Source organism: Ornithorhynchus anatinus, chromosome 17 (genome assembly GCF_004115215.2).
Source record: "Ornithorhynchus anatinus isolate Pmale09 chromosome 17, mOrnAna1.pri.v4, whole genome shotgun sequence".
Classification (NCBI taxonomy): domain Eukaryota; kingdom Metazoa; phylum Chordata; class Mammalia; order Monotremata; family Ornithorhynchidae; genus Ornithorhynchus; species Ornithorhynchus anatinus.
The window spans coordinates 11,365,649-11,386,907 of NC_041744.1; the positions used below are offsets into that span (position 1 = coordinate 11,365,649).

Here is a 21,259-nt window from a genome sequence, read left to right on the forward strand (position 1 = left end):
ACCGCCTTCCCGCCGCCGACCAATGGGGCGTCGAGTTCGGCCCTCGCGCCGTTCGGCCCTCGCGCCCGGCGGCCGGCGCATGCGCACGAGCTCCCCCTCCCCCCCTCCCGCCGCCGCCGCCGCCGCCACCGTCTCCCCGGCGCGAGGCCGCCATGGCCGCCCCGCGCGCACGCGCGCGCCCTTCCCTCAGAGGAGCGGCGCGGCCCAGCGGCCTCATCCCCCGAGGACCCGAGTTCTAATCCTCCCCTGCGACGCCTGTTCTCTTTAGTATCACCTTGGGCCGGTCCCCGCCCTTCTTTACCCCTCAGTTAACTCATCTGGAGTTAACTCATGTGGGCCCCCTCTGGGACAGGGACTGCGTCCGACCTCATAATGTTGGTATTTGTTAAGTGCTTGCTATGTACAGGACACTGTTCTAAGCGCTGGGGGAGATACAGGGTCATCAGGTTGTACCACGTGAGGCTCACAGTCTTCATCCCCATTTGACGGATGAGGTAACTGAGGCACAGACAAGTCACTTGCCCACAGTCACACAGCTGACAAGTGGCAGAGGTGGGATTCGAACCCATGACCTCTGACTCCCAAGCCCGTGCTCTTTCCACTGAGCCACGCTGCTTCTCCTGGTTCTACCCCGGTGCCCTGTACGGTGGCTGACGCATGAAGGGCATCGCCCAGTACCGTTAAAAAAAAAAACTAAAACTTTGCCACCTCGATGCCGCCGCTGCGGCCTGAACCTCCTGCCCTTCCTCACACCGAGAAACCGCTACCTCTAAGATTCCCCCGCCTCCACCCTGTGGAAAATTCCTGACCCAAGGCACATTCCAGAGACGTTCGTGGTTAGGAGGAGAAAGCTTCCTGTCCTACAGCCAGCAGGCTGGCCACTTTTTTTTTTTTTTTTGAAATGGTATTAGTTAAGTGCTTCCGATGTGCCAGGCACCATGTTAAGCTCTGAGGTTGATACGGGCTATACAAGGCCCACACGGGGCTCACAGATTTGGAAAGCCCGATGGCACCGATTGACCTCTTCTTTGCATCTCAACCCTAGCCCCCCGGATGCCCTTCCCAGCCTCAGACACAGCCATCTCCTTTGAGAATCTAGATGGAGAAATCCCCCCACCATCCAGCCAAAATTGTTATCATCGTGGTATTTGTTAAACGCTTACTATGTGCCATCTACTGTACTAAGCAGTGGGGTGGGATACAAGCAGATCGGGTTGGACATGGTCCCTGTTCGACGAGGGGCTCACGATCTCACTCCCTTTTTTACAGACGAGGCACAGAGAAGTGAAGTGACTTGCCCGATGTCACAAGGCAGATAAATGGCGGAGCCGGCATTAGAACCCATGACCTTCTGAGTCCCAAGCCCGGGCTCTATCCACTATGCCGAGAGAGGAGGTTCAGAGTGGGTCACTTCTGAAAGTTGGGACTACCCCGCCCTCAACCTCTTGTAGCCGGCAGAGAAAAACACCTTTACAGCTCCTGAAGAGCAACAGGAAGAGAAACGTAGCCGGAGGGGTGGGAGAAAGCAAAAACAAGGGTTGCTGATCCGAGATACTGGGCCTAGGTTTAAAAGAAAACACAAACCAAGCAGCACTAATATAGAGATTTTAATTTAAAGTGTATTGAGTTTTTACAGCACGTTTATTGTCTGTCACCACGCGATTGAACGGTTTGGATTTTTTTTTTCTTTTTGGCCACATCATGTCACACCCACGAGAGCTCTTAAAGGATTTTGATGAGCGTATCTGAGCCAGAGGCAGAGAGAGCCTCTCTCTTTAATTCTGTGCAGTTCGCTAGTGTATGGAACGGTCCGTCAAAGCCCGCAGCCACACAAAGTGGACAGATACAGTCTCCTCTTCTCACAGATCGTTTGCCGCAGCTTTCCCTTTCGAACCAACTGAGCTACCGAACCTCCGAAAGAGGTCAGGGGACTGTGGGCATGCAGAGTGAAGTTGTGATGGAAAACAGGTTGTTAACAATTGAAAAAGCCACTCGACGACTGGAAGCAAATTTAACCGGATCGGAGCGTGCTTGCGGAGAATTTTATGTATCGGTACATGCGGGGCGAGGAGCCAATAGTTTCCCTACTTCTAGGGTCTCGGGGTTTCCTTTCCCCGTGAGTCTCCACTGCCGCCTCACCCCACCTTTGCGTCAAGAGCTCCACTACCTTACCCTTTATAGGCCCCAGTTTCCTTCTTCACATCCATCAGCATGTGGAGGCCAGTTTGGAAGAAGAATCGAGGATACCGCATGGTAGAGTGCAAGGCCAGGTTAGAATTTTGCTTGCAAAGATTCTCTTCCTAAAGGCAGATCCTAGTTAGTTGTTTTAAAAAATACATATATAATATATATATATATATATATATATATATATTTAAATGACGGATATAGAATGCCTGGAAGCAACATGGAAGTGAGCGGTCAGAATAAGACCGCCTCAGCTGTAACACACTGTTCTACACCCGGCTGCAGGATCTGAGCGAAAATTAAGTAAAATCCAAGTGGGGTTTTGGCTGGGGTTTTCCTCCGGGCCAAGGAGACGGTATCTGTCCCACAAACGCAGAGACCACAGGACATGGCTATATTTCATTTATCATTTGGGAATGTACAGTCCCGAAGGACCTGCATTTCTCCCACTTTTGGTATCTTTGCTTTGTCCTCCTTCGTCTGGGTTTCATTGTTAAGTGCACAGAAAGAGACAGCAGCATTTATACTGAAACCCTCGCATACGCAAACAGCACATTCCGGGAGGTAAAAACCAAACCCTTAAATCCTCCCCTCGAGGTGTCAAGTGTTCAGGATAAAGAGCGATGCGTCCCGGAGGAGGCGGCAGCCAAGAAAAGGGCGATGGTGGAGAGGGAACCCCCGTTTCTGCGTTCATGCCGGGCAGGATAGGGGTGAGCGGTACTCCTGCGTTAGCACCGGGATGACTGGCAAAAGTCTGGCCAGGGAGGCACGGGGCGAAACCGGAAGGTTACACACCTGGAGCTGTGCTTCTTCCCCTCGCGCAGCCCTGACAGCTCACCCCCCCACACCCCCTCCCTAGCCCCGAACGAGCTAGCCGGCATGGGCGACAGCATCCACTGCCCACAGCTCAAAAACGGTTGGTCCTTCCTGGGGGGGCTCGTGGGCGGCGGAGCTCTGCTCCGCTCCCCCCAGAATAAGATTCCCACGCTGAGGGGTCAACCGGTTGCGCTGGCCGAGTGAGGCCGAGAGGAGAAAGCGCCCGGGGCCTCCGCTTGCTCGACCCGTTTCAAAACCAGACTCCACAGGGAGACAGAACTATGCCAGCTAACGGGGAAGGCCTCTAAGGGCTGAATCTTCATGCACAGACAACAGAGCAAGAGTATAGCCGGAGTTCGCCTCAGCTAGGCCAAGAACTCCTCTCTTGGGTACTTTAACCTGCTCTCTTCAGAGGGGAGGGAGAGAAGAAGGTTTGGGTCGGGGTGGTCGTTGGATTCAGTGATCCCGCACTGCCTTCCTATTGGCTGTTTGGGGCACTTTGCGCCAGGCAGTAGCTGAGAAATCGTCATCATCGTCATCATCTTTCAACTCCCGAGCCAAAAGAAACCAGAGTCGGCCTACTTCCCCCTAAATCCCTAGAACCGGAGGTCTGGGACGGGACCGCTCCCAAAGGCGAGGGCCTCATAGGTGGAGGAAGCGGCCTGCGGAGTTGGAATTCCTCTTCTCCGGGCGGAGACGGATGCCAGGGAGGATTCTCGAGATGGCGCCCTTCAAGCTCCGGTGTTCATGGGCCAGCACCGCGAGACCTGCAAACTACACCTGAAGCAGATCCTTCCACACCTCCTGCAGCTGGACAGGTCGGCCCCTCTGGCCGTTCAGCTGGAAGCTGTGGCGATTGGCTTCTTCAGATGTTGGTTCATCAGCTCCCTGGCGCGAGACACCTGGATGTGTTCGTAGCAGGCGTTACAAACGAGGACAGGGTCGTAGAGCTGTTGGTCGGGAATGGGGCAGCTTCAGGTGGCAGCAGCCGGCGCAGAACACGTTCCCACAATTTCTGTCAGAGGGCAAAAGCGGGACAGGTCTTAAAATGTCCGACCGAAGAAAAGCATCCAATCAAATAAAAAGGGGATAACCGGAAACCCCCACTCGAGGGGGGACAATCCGACCTTCCCTGGAGAGACACCTCCCCGGCCCGGCGATGCTCTACTGTACTCTCCCAAGCGCTTGGCGCAGCGCTCTACCTCCCGGTAAGCACTCAAGAAACTCGATGGGCCGATCGATTGCTCTCCGACTCCAGGGCACTACTCGGTTTTACCTGCAGTGGTGTCTCCGTTTGGCCAGCCAGAACTCACAGTCCGCAGTTGTAGCAGTGGGGACGCCATGGCTGGTCTGGGGACCCAACGCGTCACCTTGAAAGAAGGGAGGCAAGGAAACAGGAGGCTTGGGTCAGAACAAGCGGACTGTCCACTTTAGGGTGGATAGAAGTCATGAGGAGGAAACTCTCCCCTGCTGGGGGTGCAAGCGTGGGGTCTGTTACAGAAGACACGGATTTTGGCCCACTGAGTGAAGCGGGGTCCCTTCCTCGGGGTGGCCTAGCGCACTGGTGTTTGACCTTTACTCATGAGCCCCGAGTGCTTTTGGTGCAAATCTGGACATGGGGCCAGCCTCGTCCACCTCATCTTCTTCCTTGCATGCTTTACACCTCTGCCCTCTTCTCTGCCCGGCAAAGTTATTTCTCCATCCTATCGACATCCAGGGCCCACTGCCCTCGCGAGTCGTTCCAGATGTTTACCTCCCTCCTCAAAGCCCATCCCCCCACCATCCCCATCTCTTGCCTCTAATGACTTGGGCCACCTACTTTATTGAGGAAATTGCAACTATCAGGGGTTATCTCCCTGAAGCTCCCCCATTCCCCTCCAGTCCTTTCCCTCCTCCTGCCCCCTTATTCACCTACCCCACCTTTCCCAGCCAGGTACCTCAAGAGACCTCCTGCCTTCTCTCCAAATCCACCTCCTCCACCTGCGCATCCAACCCCAACCCTCTGAACCTTTTCAAAGCACTTGCCCCCTCCTCCCTTCTTCCGTCCCCGACTGCCATTTTCAACTGTTCACTCTCCAGTGGCTACGCCATGTTGAGAAAAAAATGGCACAGTGGAGTAGTGTGCGACCCCTGAAGTCAGGAAGGTCATGGGTTCTAATCCCGGCTCTGCCACGTGTCTATGTGACCTTGGGCAAGTCACTTTACTTCTCTGTGCCTCAGTTACCTCATCTGTAAAATGGGGATTGAGAGCGAGAGCCCCGTGTGAACAGGGACTGTGTCCAAACCTGATTTGCTCCCATGGCTTCACCTACCATCTCAACTGGTGTGGATGATTTCCAAATCTACATCTCAAGCCCTGATCCCTCTCCTTCTCTGCAGTCTCGCATTTCCTCCTGCCTTCAAGACATCTCTTCTGGGATGTCCTCCTGTACACCTCAAGCTTAACGTGTCCCAAAACAGAACAGAACTCCTTATGTTCCCCCCAAAACCCGTCCCTGACGTGATTTTCCCATCACTGTAGATTGGCATCACCATCCTTCTGTCTCACAAGCCGATAACCTTGGCGCTATCCTTGACTCCTCCCTCTCATTCAACCCACATATTCAAGCTGTCACCGAATCCTGTCGTTCAACCTTTCACAACATCGCTAAAATTCTGCTCTTTCCTCTCCATCCAAACTGCTACCGGGGTTAGTCCATGCACTTATCCTTCCTGCTTGATTCACTCTATCAGCCTCCCTTGGCAACCTCCCAGCCTTCTGTGTTTCTCCACTCCAGTCTGCTGCTTGGATCCTTTTCTACAGAAACAATTCTATCCGTACTTTCCTCGCTCTTCAAGAAACCTCCAGCGGTTGGCTCCATCCACCTCCGCATCTAACAGAAACGCTTTACTGTCGGCTTTAAAGCACTCCATCACCTTCCTACCTCACCGCGCTGCTCTCCTACTACAACCAGCCCGCACACTTCCCTCCTCTGGGTGCCAACCTACTCTCTGTGCCTCAGTCGCGTCTATCTCGCCGCCGACCTTCTCGCCCACATCCTGCGTCTGGCCTGGAACCCCTTCCTCCTCCGTATCCGACAATCAATCTCCCTACCTTCAAAGCCTTACTGACGCCACAACTCCTCCAAGAGGTCTTCCCTGACTAAGCGCTCGTTTCCTCTTCTCCCTTCTGCGTCACCCTGATGTCCTCCTTTATCCGCCTCAGCCCCAATGGCACTCATGTCCAATATCCGTGATGTATTTACTTTCGTTACCATCTGTCTCCCCCTCTGGACTGTAAGCTCTTGGCTGGCTAGGAATTGCGTCTACCACCTCTGTTTGTACCATACTCTCCCAAATGCTTAGTACCAGTGCTCCACACACAGTGAGCACTCTGCAAACACAAGCAGATTGGTCGATTTACCTATCCCATGTGGGTGAGTTAGACCTACCTCAGTTTCTCTTCTTATCAACGGGCTCCCAGCTTGCTTCTGAAAGGCCGTCCTCGCTGGGATCGGAGCCAAAATCCTCGGCGTCGCTGCGCATCCGACTCCTTCAGACACGTCTTAAAGGAGAAGGAAGAGGCCCGGGGGCACATCAAGAGGGGGTCGCCCTATGACCCGTACCTCCCCTCCACTCCCCCGCCAGAAGAGAACGCATTACCCAAGTGGGCGCGCCCCATGGGTGGGAGGGGGGAAGCCTGGACCCGGGGGGCCCGACGTCTCGCCCGGAATGCCACTGGGCGACGGTGGCTCCTGCGAGGCCAAAGGAGAGAGCTACTCACAAGAGTCGTCCTCGTAAGTCCACGGAGGGCTCCGCCGGGGCGCGCCACCTCGGCCTTCATGCAAGGTGGCGGTATGTCCAGCCTCATCTGGAGCTCCCGGCACCTTGGCGGCGGAGGAAGTCTCCACCTCCTGGCTTGTAGCCCGCCTCGATCTGCCGTAACCCTCTGCCTGGATCACCATCCGGGGGGAACGGGCAGCCCGCTCGTCATCCAGGTACAGGGGAGGCCCGGGAGTAATGGGCAGCTGGCCGGCAGCCGGCTTTGGGGCCGGACGCCGGCTTGGGGCGATCCCAGCTGGCCACGTCCTCGTTTGCTTTTCCCGCAGCGGGCCGGCACACAGTGTCCACCGGACTGACTAGAGCAGATGGGCGACCTTAACTCCTTCTCTCTGGGCCCACTGGCCAGCGGGGCAGAGGCCCCGTCGTTCGCGTCGGCTTGCTGCCGGACCTCTTGCCGCAGCAGCCATAAGAAAGCAGGCGGCGGGGGTGCCGCCTCCCCCGCTCGGAGCGAAGCCACCATCCCTGGAAACTCTCCCAGTTGGATCCCAGGAAAGAAAACTCGCTCATCTGGCTCTGGAAACCGGCTTGCGGCCCCAGTTCCGGCGGCGCTTTCCCCAAAGCGAGCGCTTTCCGTCGGCGGCCCGTTCCTGACATTTTCTCGCCTCCGAACGTCTTCCTCCTGGGGCCCGGGGTCCGGCCCGGCATTCGGAGGGCCCTGCGAGAGGTGCCCCGACCAGGCAGGGCCCGAGGGTCTCGGGGTGGGGCAGGTGCCGCCGCGGGGTCTCCCGGAGCGGGGCAGGCGACCCTCCGAGTGGCCCAGACGGCCATCCGGCCCGGGATCCGGAGCCTTCTGGCCCGGCGCCAGGGCTCGCGGAGCTTTCCCCAGAGGCATCCGGGGCCGGCTCCGACCAGGAGTCTCAGGGGAGGTTCCCGATCCCGGCCCGGCCCGAGGAAGCCGTGTCAGTCGGGGGCCCGGCAAGCATCTTCCCAGAAGGCTCTTCAGGCGGCTCCCCCGGACCATCCAAGTCCTCAGTGACGTGTCCGGGCGGGAGGCTCTGGAGCGGACGCCGGGATCTCTTCTCCGCCTCTGAGCTGGGGATTCCGGGCTAACGCTCTCTGGGGGCCGGAGAGCCACGGAGCTCAGCACTTGTAGCTCGGGGGACAGCTCTTGTGTCCCCGTCAGGGTTTTAATCGGGCCGGAAGTCCTTCCGACCAGGCGGGCGGCGGAGAAGGTGGCCCAGCTCCAGCGTGGTCGCGGCGGGGCCGACGGGGCCGTGTGTCCCCCGCGGGGGGTCCGCTCCTGTCTGGCTGGCTGGACCGGGGCTCCAGGTCACTCTGGCCTCCTGACAATGGTTTATTCACGGTTACGGGTCGCTGACGGTGCGAGTTAGCGGACTACTGGTGTCACAGGCCGAAAGGAGGTCATCCACGGATTCGTTTTGGGCAGTCTACCAAATGATAGTGGACTGAGTGTCAGGAAAGAGAGGCGCTTCCCACCCACCTCTACTGCCGGGGGGCGGACCCAGCAAAGAGGGCCGCCAGAGGTCTACCAACACTTAAGCTGCCTAGTACAATGCTCTGGCACAGAGGAAGCACTCAATAAATACTATCGATGATGGTGCCTGTTTTGGCAGGGGCCCAAAATGGAGGACTTTATCTCGGGGCCCTGCCTATCGCCAAGCCCGCATGGTGGGGCTGTCAGTCAGGGGAATGGGGGTTGCCTGGGGCGGGGGGGGGGGCGAGAGGGTGTGAGTATGTGTGTGTGTGTGTTTGGGGTGGGTGGGGAGCGGGCAGTCAAGCTGGAAGGTTTGACAGTATTCCTGGCCCCACTGTGGCACAAACTGTCGGGATCATTTGCGCTCCAGGGCTCAGAACTGAGCTCCATCTTTTAGAAAATGAGATGCCCGAACAACATACTGCAGAGTGGGGGGAAGGGTTTGTGGGGGGCGGCAGGGCGAGCACCCTTGCTGCCTGGCTCGGGAGGTGCTGGAGACCTCTGCCGGGACAGAGCGTCACAAGTAGAGGGAAAAGACATGGGGGTTGGTTGCTTGCTGAGCCAAGGGGTGGGGAAAGAAATCCCTTTTTCCTCATGGGCTCTCTTTCGAGTTCTCCTTCCAAACTCACCTCTTTCTTCTCCTCTCCCACTCCTCGGGTGAATCTGGGAACGGAACGGATCCCAAGGTTCTGGACCACCCTCCGCCTGGGAAGCCACTAGTGGCCACAGAGAACGGAGGGGATTTAAAGAAGAGGAAGCAGAGTGGAAAGTAGAAGGGCATAAGTGGATCTCTTTAAGAAAAAAGGTGGAAGGGCGCCTCTCTCGGCTAGATGACGTTTCAACTGAAAAGAGTAGGCATCTCAGCACCCCCAGGGGCGGATAACAGGAAAGAACAACAACAAAAAAAAATCAAGGGAGAGCCGGGTAACAAGGTCAGGATTCCTGGGTTCCAGACTCAGCTGGACTAACTCCCGGACGACCCCGGGGTCCGGGCGGCCTCCCCACGCCAACCACTGACGTAAGTACTGGCCTCCCGCCTTCCTCGACGGACTTCGGACTTACAAATCACATCACGATCTGCTAAGGAAACAGGTCCCAAGGTCCCTTAGTCGTTTCCAACTATTTTCACCGAGCGGGGGCTCGTATCTCTTGGAGAACAGAAAAAGAAACACTAGGGCCATGGGAGACTGAGGCCGAGGCCAAGCTCCGACCGACCCCAACCCCGAGGGTTTGGAGGGAGGCCCATTCCGGGGGCCAGAGTTGAAAGTGATCCCCCCCTCTGGCTCTCGGGGACCCAGGCACTTGTTTCGCCTTCTACTAATAACGTTAATAATTATGGTATTTGCTACGCGCTTACTACGTGCCAGGCACTGTACTGAGGGCTGAGGTGGAAACAAGCAAATTGGGTTGGATATGATCCCTGTCCCACGTGAGACTGAGAGTCTGGATCCCCATTTACAGATGAGGTACCTGAAGCACAGAGAAGTGAGATAACTTGTCCAAAATCACACAGACAAGCAGACAAGTGGCGAAGCTGGGATGACCTACTGACTCCCAAGCCCGCACTCTATCCACTACGCCATGCTGCCCTCTGACCTCACCTCCCTTGTAGGGCCAACGGGAACATCCCGCTTTCACCTGCGGAGGTTGTGGAACCTCCCGGGAGTCCGAGGAGGTGAACAGCCCCAGCATGGCGGTTCCCACCACCATCACCGACTGTGCAGGCTTCCCACCCCACCGGCCTTGCAGAAAGACCTGCCTTTAGGGTCTTCAGTGAGAATTTGGGGAGTCAGTAGATGTACACCCAGTAGGGGTGTGTGGGGGGTATACCCCACCCCACCTCGCTGCCTCACCACTTTCTGAAGCCCCACCATGCCGTTCCCAATCTGATCACTTGGGAGTGAGCCTCTCGATCAATCAACGGTATTTACTGAGTGATTCCGAAATGCAGAGCGCTGTACTGAGCGCTCGGGAAACTACAATTCAAAAGAGTTAGCACACATGTTCCCTGCTCCTAGCGAGCTGACGGTCTGTGGGGGAGATGGACACTGATGTGAATAAATAATTTATATCATTTAAAGATACGGACGTGAGTGCTACGGAGTTGGGAGTGAGACATCAAACATCCACAGGGTTCATAAATCCAAGTCCATCTACACTGGTAAGCTCATTTGGGCAGGGAATGCATCTGCTAATTCTGTGTACTGTCCTCCCCAAGCGCTCAGTACAGAGCTCTGCACATAATGAGCGCTCAGTCAAAACCGCAGATTAAGCGAGGATCGGTCCTCTCAAGAATCGGCTCAGTATCCAACCTCTCCTGAAACTGTGAGCTCTTTATGGGGGCGATTCTCAGCTGACCAGGCCTGGGGCTTTAGGGAAAGGGTGGGATAATGGTGATAAATAATAATAATGGTATTTGTTATGCCCTTACTACATGTGAAACACTATTCTAAGTGCTGGTGTAGATACAACCTAATCAAATTGGACACAGTTCCTATCCCACATGGGGCTCACAGTCTTAATCCCCATTTTAAAGATGAGGGAACTGAGGCCCAGAGAAGTGAAGTGACCTGCCCGAATTCACCCAACAGACAGGTGGCGGAGCTGGGATTAGAACCCAGGTCCTCCTGACTCCCAGCCCCAGGTTCTATCCACTGGGCCACGCCCCTTCCCAGAGGAGCTTTTTCCCGGGAAGCCGGTTAGCCCAGAGAGTCAGGGCTGAGGGAAGTGGTGGTAAAAGCTCAGGACTCTTCATGGGGAGTTGGCTTCCCCGGAAAGTCGGGAGGGTAGGTTCAGCTCGCCCCCGAGTCCCACGCCAGGTCGCTGCAGCCAGAGAGCGCGCAGAGTGGCCCCGAGCACACCGAACAACTGCGAAGGGCATCAGAGTAGGGGCAGGGAGCCCCGAGGGTGGGAGCGGAGGAGAGGGAGCCTTCTTACCTGTCTAGGGACCGGCCGCTGAACTCCTGGCTCTGGGCGGCCGGGGCAAGGTAGAGGTCCACGCTCTCCTCCCTGAGGGTGCACGGGGACGACGGCGGGAGGTACACTGCCGTCCAGAGGTGGAGGGCCCGCACGTGACACACGGGGTGCAGGACCTGCAGGGGCCCCCCGAGGCCTCGCATCGCCCGTTCTGGAGACCCTCTCCCTCCTTCCCGCCTAGCCTCTCGGCTCAGTGTCCGTCCCCTCCCCGCCGAGCCAGCGCCCCGCCCCCGGCTCACCAGCTCGGAGCCGGGCACGTAGAGGAAGTTGTGGAAGTTCTTATTGCCGGCTCGTAGGAGGGCCCACACGGAGCAGGTCCGCTTGTAGATGTTGCGCATCTCTCGCTCGCACGGGTTGTTGGCCAGGAAGGTGCCGTACAGGCAGGAGTACGTGTGCTGCACCAGCTTCACCTGCGGGGCCCGGTTTGTGGAGGGGCCGGGGGGGGGAACCGCATCACGACTGGGATCCCCGGCCCCCTTCCCCTCCCCCGCCCATGGGGGACAAGAGGGGGCTCCCCAAGCCGGGGGCCTACCAGGAACGCTTCGTTGAACTCAAACAGGCAGGGGAACTGCTTCAGCAGCTGATGCACCGAGTCCAGCCACTGCAGGAACACCGGGCACTGCTCGTTCTGGTCCTCCGCGTTCTCCTGGTGGCCGCAGCGGTCCCCGAACTTGTGGCCAAAATCCAGCCAGTCGGACTCCACCAGCACCTGGAAGCCCTGGGAGAAGAAAGACAGAGACAGGCTGCCTTTCCTCATGCGGGGCGGCCAATTTCGAAACGGGAGCCCAACGGGGCCCCGTGGTTCTCTCCTTCCCTCACCCGCCCTGGCCCGCTAGGAGCCCGCGGCCGGTACCTCCAGGGTCCTGTAATAGGGGTCCAGCAGGATCTTGGCCAGCGCCACTATCTGGGGGTGCGGTCCCAGCCGTCCGAACAGTGGACCAACACTGGGCGGCCCTCCCCGTCCACCGCGTTGGACACCAACACGGCCGCCTTCAGCATGACCGACAGGTGCTGCAGCCACTTGGTGCTCTCCAGGGCCGACAGCCAGCTGGGAGCACAGAGACAGCGGGCTCTGAGGTCTGGGGCCCAGGAAGGGAAGCGCATGGGGGCCCTCCACTCTCGTGAGAATCCCAGCGAGCCGCCCTCCCCGCCCCCCTTTCAGTGGCCACCCCAGAAGGGACCGATTCCTGCCCAAGAGAAGGTCTCGCGGGAAGGAGCAGGCCCCGGCCCTTAGGGACCAAAACCCTTCCCCCGCCACCTCTTCCCCAGCCCCGTTGGCCGGACTCTTCGAAGGGGACCGTGTCCAGACACGCCAACGCGACACCCTTCGGTCCGTCGGCCGGCTGAGAGGCCGCAGAGTAGGTGGGCCACGTCGATGCCGGGAGTCAGACCCCGCTGCTCCGGAACTTGGTCTACCTTGGTCTACCTGTCCACTGGGGGTGGGGTCGGAAGTCTGGCTTTTGGGGGGTTGGGGGAGCCGGGGGCCAGGGGGACGGTGACGGGCAGCACCTACTTGCTGGGATCCGGCATCTGGCTGCAGACTGCCCGCAGGTACTGGAAACTGTTGCGGATGGAGTGGATGTTGGCCATGCCCATGAACACCACCTCGCAGTTGGGTAGTACTCTGCACAGAGCGGGGGTGAGCAGGGCTCAGCCCGGGCCGCTCAGGCCAAGTTCTTCAGCCCTTCGCGATGGATCCGGTGGGTGGCCGGGGGAAGCCCCTCTCCGACCAGGCGGGAACCCGGAAGTCTCCAGGACTGAACCCCGCCCTTGGCTCTGGGTCCCGGGGAGGCCCAGTGCATCCACGGCCACAGAGCGGCCCGGGCGAAAAGGATCCCCACCGGGGTCAGGTGTCTGGGCGCTGTGGGGATGGGGGCACGGGGCGGCCACATTCTTACCTTCACACTCACAGCCTCCACCTTTGGCCCGGTTGGCCACGGCGGCAGTGTAGGAGCGGGCGTCCAGGATCAGGAGCTTCTGGGGCCCACTGCTGCTCTCCACCCCCGAGCAGGCTGTCAGGGAGGAGTCTAAACGCACACAGAGAAGGCTCATTCAGTCAGTGGTGTGTACTGAGCACTGACCGGGTGCAGAGCGCTGTACTAAGCGCTTGGGAGAGGACAACAGAACAATACAATTGCCTGCCCACAACGAGCTTACAGTCAGGACCTTGGGTCCAGCCGCTTTGGTTCCCTCCCGCTCCCTCCCGGGATGGAGCCGCCCGGATCCGCCCTGTCGGCTGACGGGAAGCACGGGCGCCGGAAGTCGCTTCTCTCCTCGCCCCCAGGGACGAGGCCGGGTCCCAGGGACCACGGAAGCGGGAGGAGGCGGGGAGGGGTGGAGAAGCCCGGCCCCATCTCATCTCACCGAAGTCGGTGTCGCCGGCTTCGCTCCCCTCGCCGTTCCCACCGCAGGCGGAGCCTCCGGCCACCTTGCCCCCTGGGTCCAGAGCGCAGGCTTTGGCGATGGACGTGACCAGGTACTCGTCGTCGGCATTGCGCCAGCCCCACCAGCTGATCTCGGGCTGGCTGCAGCGGGCGATGGCGGCTCCGTTCCGGAGATGTCTGGGGCGGGACAGGGAAGGCCGGTCGCTGCCCCATCAGCCCCTCCGGCCACCGCGGCGTTATTGCCCCATGGAATTGGTTAAGCGCTTTCTAATGCGCCGGGCACTGTGCTAAGCGCCTAGGGCAGATATAAGCTAATCAGGTTGGACCCAGTCCCTGTCCTACCTGGGGCTCATAATTTTAATCCCCATTTTACAGATGAGGGAACTGAGGCCCAGTGAAGTGGTTCGCCCGAGGTCACGCAGCAGACAAGTGGCAGAGTGGGGATTAGAACCCAGGTCCTTCTGCCTCCCTGGCCCGGGCTCTATCCACTGGGTCACACTGCTTCCCCACCACATTCAGCCTTAGGGCTGACCCACATCGCCCACCTCAGGCCGGGGGTCACGAGAAGCCCCCGACTCGTTCGACACCAGCCCCCGGGAGGGAAGCCGGGCCTGAGACCCTCGAACCCACTCCTAGTAAGAACTGGGTATTTGTTAAGTGCCAAGTACCAAGCCCCGTACTAAGCGCTGGGCTAGAAACAAGCCAATCGGGTCCCATGTGAGGCTCACGGCCTAAGCAAGATGGGGAACAGGGATCGATTTCCCATTTTGCAGATGAGAGAACTGAGGTGACTTGCCCAAGGTCACAAGCAGACAAGTGGCGGAAGAGGGATCAGAACCCAGGTCCTCCGACTCCCGGGCCTGTGCTCTTTCCACCAGGGCATGCCGCTTCCTTTGGAGTGAAGAGAACCCAAGCCGAATGGTTCCCAGCCCAGCAAGTAAAACCTCCACTTTCTGCACTCTTTCTCACTCTCTCTTTCTCTCTCCTGCCAGGGAGGCCCCTCATCTTCATCATCATCAACCTCATCACCCCCAGCTGCAACGCCTCGCTACCCACTCCGTGCAGAGCCCTGTGCTAGGTTCCCAGGCCCAGACCACGGAGGTGGGAGGCATGGTCCCTGGCCTCGAGGAGCTTCCACTCTAACGGCGGGGGAGCGAGCAGACACAAATGGGCAAATGCACCAAGGGCGGGAGGACCGGTACGGAGATCGAGGGCCAACGCTAAAACCGCGAATTAAGGATGGGCGGCCAGGTCCCAAGAGGGCTGATGGGCCAAGGGGAGGGCTCGTGGAAGGGACGGGTCAGGGGGTGAAGTGATCAGAGAGGTGGAAGACCAGCCAGGGAGGGCCTCTTGGAGGAGGCGGTGGCATTTCAGAAGGGGAACGATCCACCTGGTGGGTCTGAAGGGTGAGGAGTTGCCGCGCGGAGCGGGAGGGAAGGCACCGACGGGGTGTTGGGAGTGGTCCAGTGGGGGGGCCGGGGGGTTTGGAGATGAGCGAAGAGTGGGTGCTGCTCCCGGTGCCCTCCCGCCCCCAACCCCGCGTGGCCCCACCTCCTGACCTGTACACAACCACGGGAATCCTCTTCCAGGAGCGGAAGGAGGCCACGTTCTCCAGCTCCTTGTCGGTGATCCACACGGGGACCAGGAGCTTCTGGGGGTAGCTGGGGCAGAGCCTGAGAGCAGAGACGACTGCTGGGGAACCGCGGTCCCACCCACCTAGCCTCCCCGGGGCCTGCACCGAGACGCCCTCTTTCCCCGGTGAGCCCGTCCCACCGGGAGCGGGGTCTCCCCGAGACCAAGGGAGTCGCTTCCCCCGGCCCCTTCCCTTCCCCTCCCCGGCCCGCTCACTTGTAGTTGCTGTTTATGTGGGAGACCCTCCAGACGTTGTGTAGATCAAAACCCATGCGCGCCAGCTCCGCCTCCTGCCGGCACCGCACTGGCTCCCCTGCAACACGGCCAACCCGTCCCATCAGCCAGCCCCGGCCACCCCAACCCGCCGACCGCCGTCGGGGGGAGGGGGCACCGTGGGGCAGAGAAACACGGCCACCTCACCCCATCAGCCACTGCAGAGGGCAGGGGCAGCGGGAGGCAGAGAGGGAGGCCCACTGGAGGACGACAAGACCAGGTGGAGGATGGCAGGTGGGGAGAATGGGGGAGCTACCTGGCTGGCACAGATGAGTGTGTTGGTCCTCTTCGGTGAGGCCCAGGCACCAGGCATGGTAGGCAAAAGCAAACAGGTCCTCGGGCTTGGCGGGCCGGGCCGTGGCCCGGCTCAGTCGCGACAGCCACTCCTGGCACTGCTTGAAAGTGGAGAAGTGGCACCTGCCACGCAGGGGCCGGGAGCCGGGGTGAGCCGGGGGGAGCGGCAGGGCCAGGAACAGGGCACTGAGGGAAGGAGGCGGGCAGCAGGGGAGAGGGAGGCAGGGCCGCGGTAGGCCTACCGTACAACCCTACTACAGCCACGCCAGGCCCGAAAATCTGGGTAGCCGGGTCCCGCCCGACCTGATCCGAGCCCTGGCCGGGAGGGAGAGGCCGCTTCCAGCCCGACCTGCCCTTCCTTGAGGGGCAGGGCCATGCCAGCCCAGGGCATCCCACAGGCACCCTGCCGCCTGCCTTTTGGTGGACCTTGGACAAGTCGTTTAACTGCTTTCGACCTCTGCTGAAAAATGTGGATTAAATTCCCGCTCTCACCCATTCCCGGCCCGCTCTATTAGACTGTGAGCCGAGTGCCAGGGATTCTGTCCGCTCTGATGACGTCGCCTCGATCCCAGGGCTTAGCGCACAGTAAACCCTTAACAAATACTGACTGCAATCGTTATCCCGTGACCACCGTCCATCCCGAGGGCATGCTGAGAATCTGTAAATCCAAGAGGCCACACAGGGACCTCCACAACTGCATGCTTTATTATGACTCATGCACGCACGGGGGCTCCACAGCTGGTTTTGGGCCATTTTTTTCCCCATGGTATTTGTTAGGCGCTTGCTCTGTGCCAGGCGCTGGGAAAGATACAAATTAATCCGACTCAAGAGAGTCCACGTCCCACGTGGGGCTCGCGCTCTAAATAGGAGGGAGAACAGGTGCCGAATCCCCATTTTGAAGTTAACTGAGGCATAAAGAAGTGTAGTGACTTGCCCGAGGTCATCCAGCAAAAGAGTGGCGGAGCCAGGATTAGAACTCGGGTCCTCTACCCCCTAGGCCCCGCCGCTCCCCCAGCAGCCGCCGTGCCGGCCGAGGACCCCGGACCCGGCCGTCCCCGCGGGCCCAGGGAGACTTAAAACGGGAATGGGGAGACGTGAGGGGCAAGGAGGGGATCCTCTGGCGAGAAGCAGCGTGGCCTAAGGGAACGAGCACGGGCCTGGGAGTCAGAGAATCTGGGTCCTCACCCCGGCTCTGCCACGCGTGTGCTGTGTAACCTCGGGCAAGTCGCTTCACTTCTCTGTACCTCAGTTCCCTCATCTGTAGAATCGGGATTAAGAGTGTGAGCCCCATGTGGGAGAGGGCCCATGTCCAACCCGATGACCTTGCGTCTTCCCCAGTGCTTAGAACAATGCTTGGCCTAGAGTTAGCGCTTAAAAAGAATACCACAACGCTTATTATTACTGTCATGGCTTCAACCCCCACGGTGAGGACTGGTGTTCTCTCCCGCCTCTGCAGAAGAAGGGTCTGGCGAAGGAGGCGAGCAGGCAGGTAGGGCTGAAGCCCCGGATTCCCTCCCCGGCCTCTTGCCACCCAGGCCTCCCGCCCCCCACGGGTCGTGTGAAGCTGGGGGACTCCTGGAGATGCCCGCGGCCCAGCCGGCCCTCACCTCACCACCTTGGAGTCCTTGCAGGAGATGTGCAGCTGGAACATGTCCCGGCTCTCCACGCTGTCAATCATCCGCAGGGGCACCTGAGGAAAAGGGAAAGGGGTTCCGACCTCACCCGACCATCCCCGTCGCCCCCTCCGCCGGACCGCGGCCGGCCCTCGCCACCGTGGTAAGCCGGGAGGGACGGGGAAAGAAGACGGCGATCGGCGAGAGGACACCGGCAGGGGAGGAGGAGGAGGGCTAGCGGAAGGCAGACGGGAGGCCCGCCGCCGGGGGGCTCGGCAAGGGCAGGGACCCGGGGGAGGGGCTCACGTTAATAACCGAGTCCTTGAACTTGACGTGCAGGCGGTAGTTGGAGATGGCGATGAGGGCATCGGCCGCTCGGCCCAGGAACTCCACCCCCTCGCCCTGCAGCACCGCAAACGGTACCTACCAAGAGACACGGCCCCGGGGTTCACAGCTGCCCCGGTTGGGCCTCAGCCAGGTCCCCGCCTCGCTCCCTGGGGTCTGGACCCGAGCGGCGGGAAGCTAACCCTCTCCGTGGCAACCCCGTCACCCACGGCTCCGCCCCTCCCCGCCCGGCCCGATCCTAGGCTTCTCCAGTGCCAGAGATCTCCCCGGCAACGGAGGCATCCCTCTCGGCCTGCTGTGGCCATGACCCGATCCCCGCCCTTCCTCCCCTCCCGCCCCGGTGCCCCTCTTTCTTCCCCCAGCCTGAAGCGGAGGCCCCGGACGTGCTCGCACCTGCAGACTCTCCTCCTCCTTCACCAGCTCCTTGGGGGGGAACAGGTCCTTGGCTTGGATGTACTCCAGGCTGGGAGGCCCCTCTTCACCCTGCGGAGAAGTCGGTGGCCCCTGACGACCTCCCCGGGCGTCACCCCCTCCCCAACCGAGGCGGTCCCGGGCACAGAGGCGGCAGAAGGGGCCCGGAGGCCCGGCCAAAGGAGGAGAAGCGGCCCGAGGTCGTCGCAGGAGGCCGCGCGAAGGGCAAGAGGGAGGTCGGGGCCGGGAGCCGGGGACCCCAGGGACCCCGGAGACGAGGACTTCCGGGGGACGGGACCGGCCTACCGGGATTCTCGGGGCCAGACGACGCGGCGGCAAACGAGAGGGCCGGATGCGGTATCCGAGGAGAGAGGGGAGACGGGGCCGAGGAGAGGGCGGAGGGCGAGGGAGACGGAGCGGGGGCCGGGGAGACGCACCCCAGTGCCCCGGGGGCTTTGGCGGAAACCCGAGGGGTGGCCGGCCCGGGGAGCCCCCTCCCGGTGCCCCGCTCCTTCCCTCCCTGCCGGTCCCCAGGTGTGACCATCCCCATCCCGCCCTAGGCCTCGGATGGACGATACGGATGGACGGAGGGCCGGGCCAGGGGTCCCTCGGCGGGGAAGGGGTTGAGGATTTCCGGAGGGGGTGGGAATGGGGGGCTCTCAGTCAGCTCCCTGAGCCTTCAAAGAGCACCCCTCCCCCCAAAGCCGGCGGACTGGATGTCTGACTGCAGTCTGCCTCCCGGGCTTCTGCAGAGCACCACAAGGTTGGCTGGGACTTCGGGGGGGGGGGGGGGGGCGGAGGGGAGAGAAAGAGAGGGAGTGTGTGTGTGTGCGTGTAATCTAGCGGGGAGGGGGAGAGAAAGGAGGGGACAAGATGAAGGAGACTGGGGGGGGGGGCAGCTCAGGCAGGGTCAGAGAGAACGTGTGATGGAGGGAGGGAAGTGGAGGTGGATGGAAGGGGGCGGCGGGGGTCTGAGGAGGAGGAGGAGGAAGAGGGGATGGGGGCCTGGGCCCGGGGGGGATCGGGGCTCCGGGGATCTCGGGCCTGGTGGGCCCTCACCTGAGCCCGCCCTGGGGTCTGTGAGGTTCCGGGAGGGTTCCGCCCTCCGCCGGGTGTCGGGGTCCCCGGCTCCCCTTCCTTCCCCCTTCCCCCGGGCGGGCGGCACTTACGAAGCAGCTGAGCACGGAGCAGGAGCCGGAACCTCGCGCCGACAGATTCATGGTGGCTGCGGGCCCGGCCGGGGGGCCCGGGGATCCGCGGGGCCGGGGGGAGGGGGCCCGGGAGGCGGGCCCCCTTAGCCTGAGCGCCAGCGTCCGCCCCGCCCGCCCGCCGCATCCCGGCGCCCGGACACCAGGGGCGGCTCGGGGTCGTGGGGCCACCAGGGGGACAGCGCCGGGGACCGGGGGGCGGCGCGGAGACGGCCCCCGGCCCGCTGCGGCCCTCACACAATGGAGCGGGAGGGACCGGGACCGGGACCGGCTCCGCCCAAGGCCGGCGGCAGCAGGGACCGAGGGAGGAGGGAGGAGCCTGGAGAGGGAGGAGCCGGGAGCAGCCGGGGAAGGGAGGGAGGGAGGGAGAGAAGGAGAGAGGGAGGGAAGGAAGACGAGGAGAAGGAGGGTAGGGAGAGGGGGGAGGAGGAGGAGGAGGAGCAGGAGCAGGAGCAGGAGCCGCCAGGGTCTGGTTGGGGTAGTTTGAGGTGGGTCGGGGCCCGGGGCCGTTGGGGGCCTGCGCCTGGAGCTGCTGGGCGGCGTCCTGGGCAGGGGCAGGGGCAGGGGCAGGGACAAGAGCAGGGCCAGGAGCAGGGGCAGGGGCAGGAGCCGGGCCAGGGGCAAGAGCAGGGGCAGAGGCAGGAGCCAGGCCAGGGGCAGGAGCAGGGGCAGGAGCCAGGGGCAGGGGCAGGAGCCAGGCCAGGGGTAGGAGCAGGAACGGAACAGGGGCAAGGGCAGGGCCAGAAGTCCCTCCAGCCAAGGCCCGGACCGCGACCTCCCCGCGGGACCCCCAGACAAGCCCCACTGGGCTCCGGGCCCGCCCACCCCCGCGCCTCCTGCACCCACATCTGACCCCCTCTGTCGCCCCAGAGCCCCCGCCTCGGGGATGACCCACCGGACGGGTCCCGGGGGCGGCCGCCCCGGCCCTCGGGCCGCGCAGGAGGACCCGCGGGGTTCTCCACCCGGTGACCTTCGCCAACTCGCTTCGCTTCTACGGGCTCTGTTACCTCCGCTGTACGATGGGGTTTAAGACCGGACAGGCTCCCTGTCCCGCACGGGGCTCACACTCTCATCCGCTTCTAATGTTACTAATAATGAAGGTATCCGTTCAGCGGTCGCCGTGGGTCAAGCACCGTTCTAAGCCCCGGGGTAGATAAGAGGTAATCGGATTGACCCCCGTGGGGCTCACGGCTTCGTCCCCATTTTCCGGATGAGGGAACTTCCCTGGGTTTCGGTTGAGTGGCTGGCCCAAGGTCACCCAGCAGACAGGTGGCGGAGCGGGGATCAGAACTCACATCCTCTGACTCCCAAGCCCGTCCTCTTCCCACCGAACCACGCTGCTTCTCGGCGCTCGGCACATAGTACGCGTCTGACACGTCATTGCTGTTATCATTATGGTTGTCCCTAGGTTCCCGGGACCACACAGGAGCCTCAGAGGTGGCAGCCACAGCCCGTCTGCTCCAGCGCCCTTCCCTGCTGGGTTGGGCCCTTGGTTCCCAACTGGCCCGCCCCCCCCCCCCCCCCAGCCCCGGGGAGCACTCTGGGTCCTTTAGGGGCTCGGTCCCCAACCGTTCCAGCCCCCAAACCGGGGTGTGTGTTCCCAGCAAGCTCTGGGCTCTCCCCCATCAGGGGTAGATGGGGTTGAGCGGAGCCCGGCTTGGTGGCGGAAGGGGCGGCTCCCCGGGGCGGGGGCTCCCCGGGGGCTCTGAGCCCACCCCAAACCTCCTCAGACCCAGGAGGGTCCGGGCCCCTTGACGCGTGTCCTGGCCCCCGACCCGCGAAGAACATCCCGGGCCCGCGATGAGGATCCCGGCCCTGGGGCTCAACACGGCCTGCGGGAGCAGAAGGTGCTGGGCCCCCACA

The 21,259-nt window shown here is 61.3% G+C and overlaps 1 protein-coding gene across 1 annotated transcript; it reads right to left on the reverse strand.

The window, feature by feature from the left end:
- Window positions 1–3,450: 3,450 nt before the first annotated feature.
- On the reverse strand, window positions 3,451–19,458 carry MTMR4 (myotubularin related protein 4). The gene is given in 30 exon segments (XM_039914538.1): window positions 3,451–3,971; window positions 3,973–4,018; window positions 4,280–4,320; window positions 4,322–4,353; window positions 6,435–6,522; window positions 6,524–6,548; window positions 6,769–6,809; window positions 6,812–6,868; window positions 6,871–6,966; window positions 6,969–7,103; window positions 7,106–7,138; window positions 7,140–7,178; window positions 7,180–7,723; window positions 7,954–8,200; window positions 8,203–8,213; window positions 11,198–11,352; window positions 11,476–11,646; window positions 11,769–11,954; window positions 12,090–12,148; window positions 12,151–12,284; window positions 12,750–12,858; window positions 13,135–13,263; window positions 13,601–13,797; window positions 15,180–15,293; window positions 15,469–15,565; window positions 15,782–15,942; window positions 17,427–17,509; window positions 17,739–17,855; window positions 18,171–18,260; window positions 19,358–19,458. Coding segments are annotated over 30 exon segments (3,420 nt in total). The 5' UTR covers window positions 19,409–19,458; the 3' UTR covers window positions 3,451–3,839.
- Window positions 19,459–21,259: the final 1,801 nt, after the last annotated feature.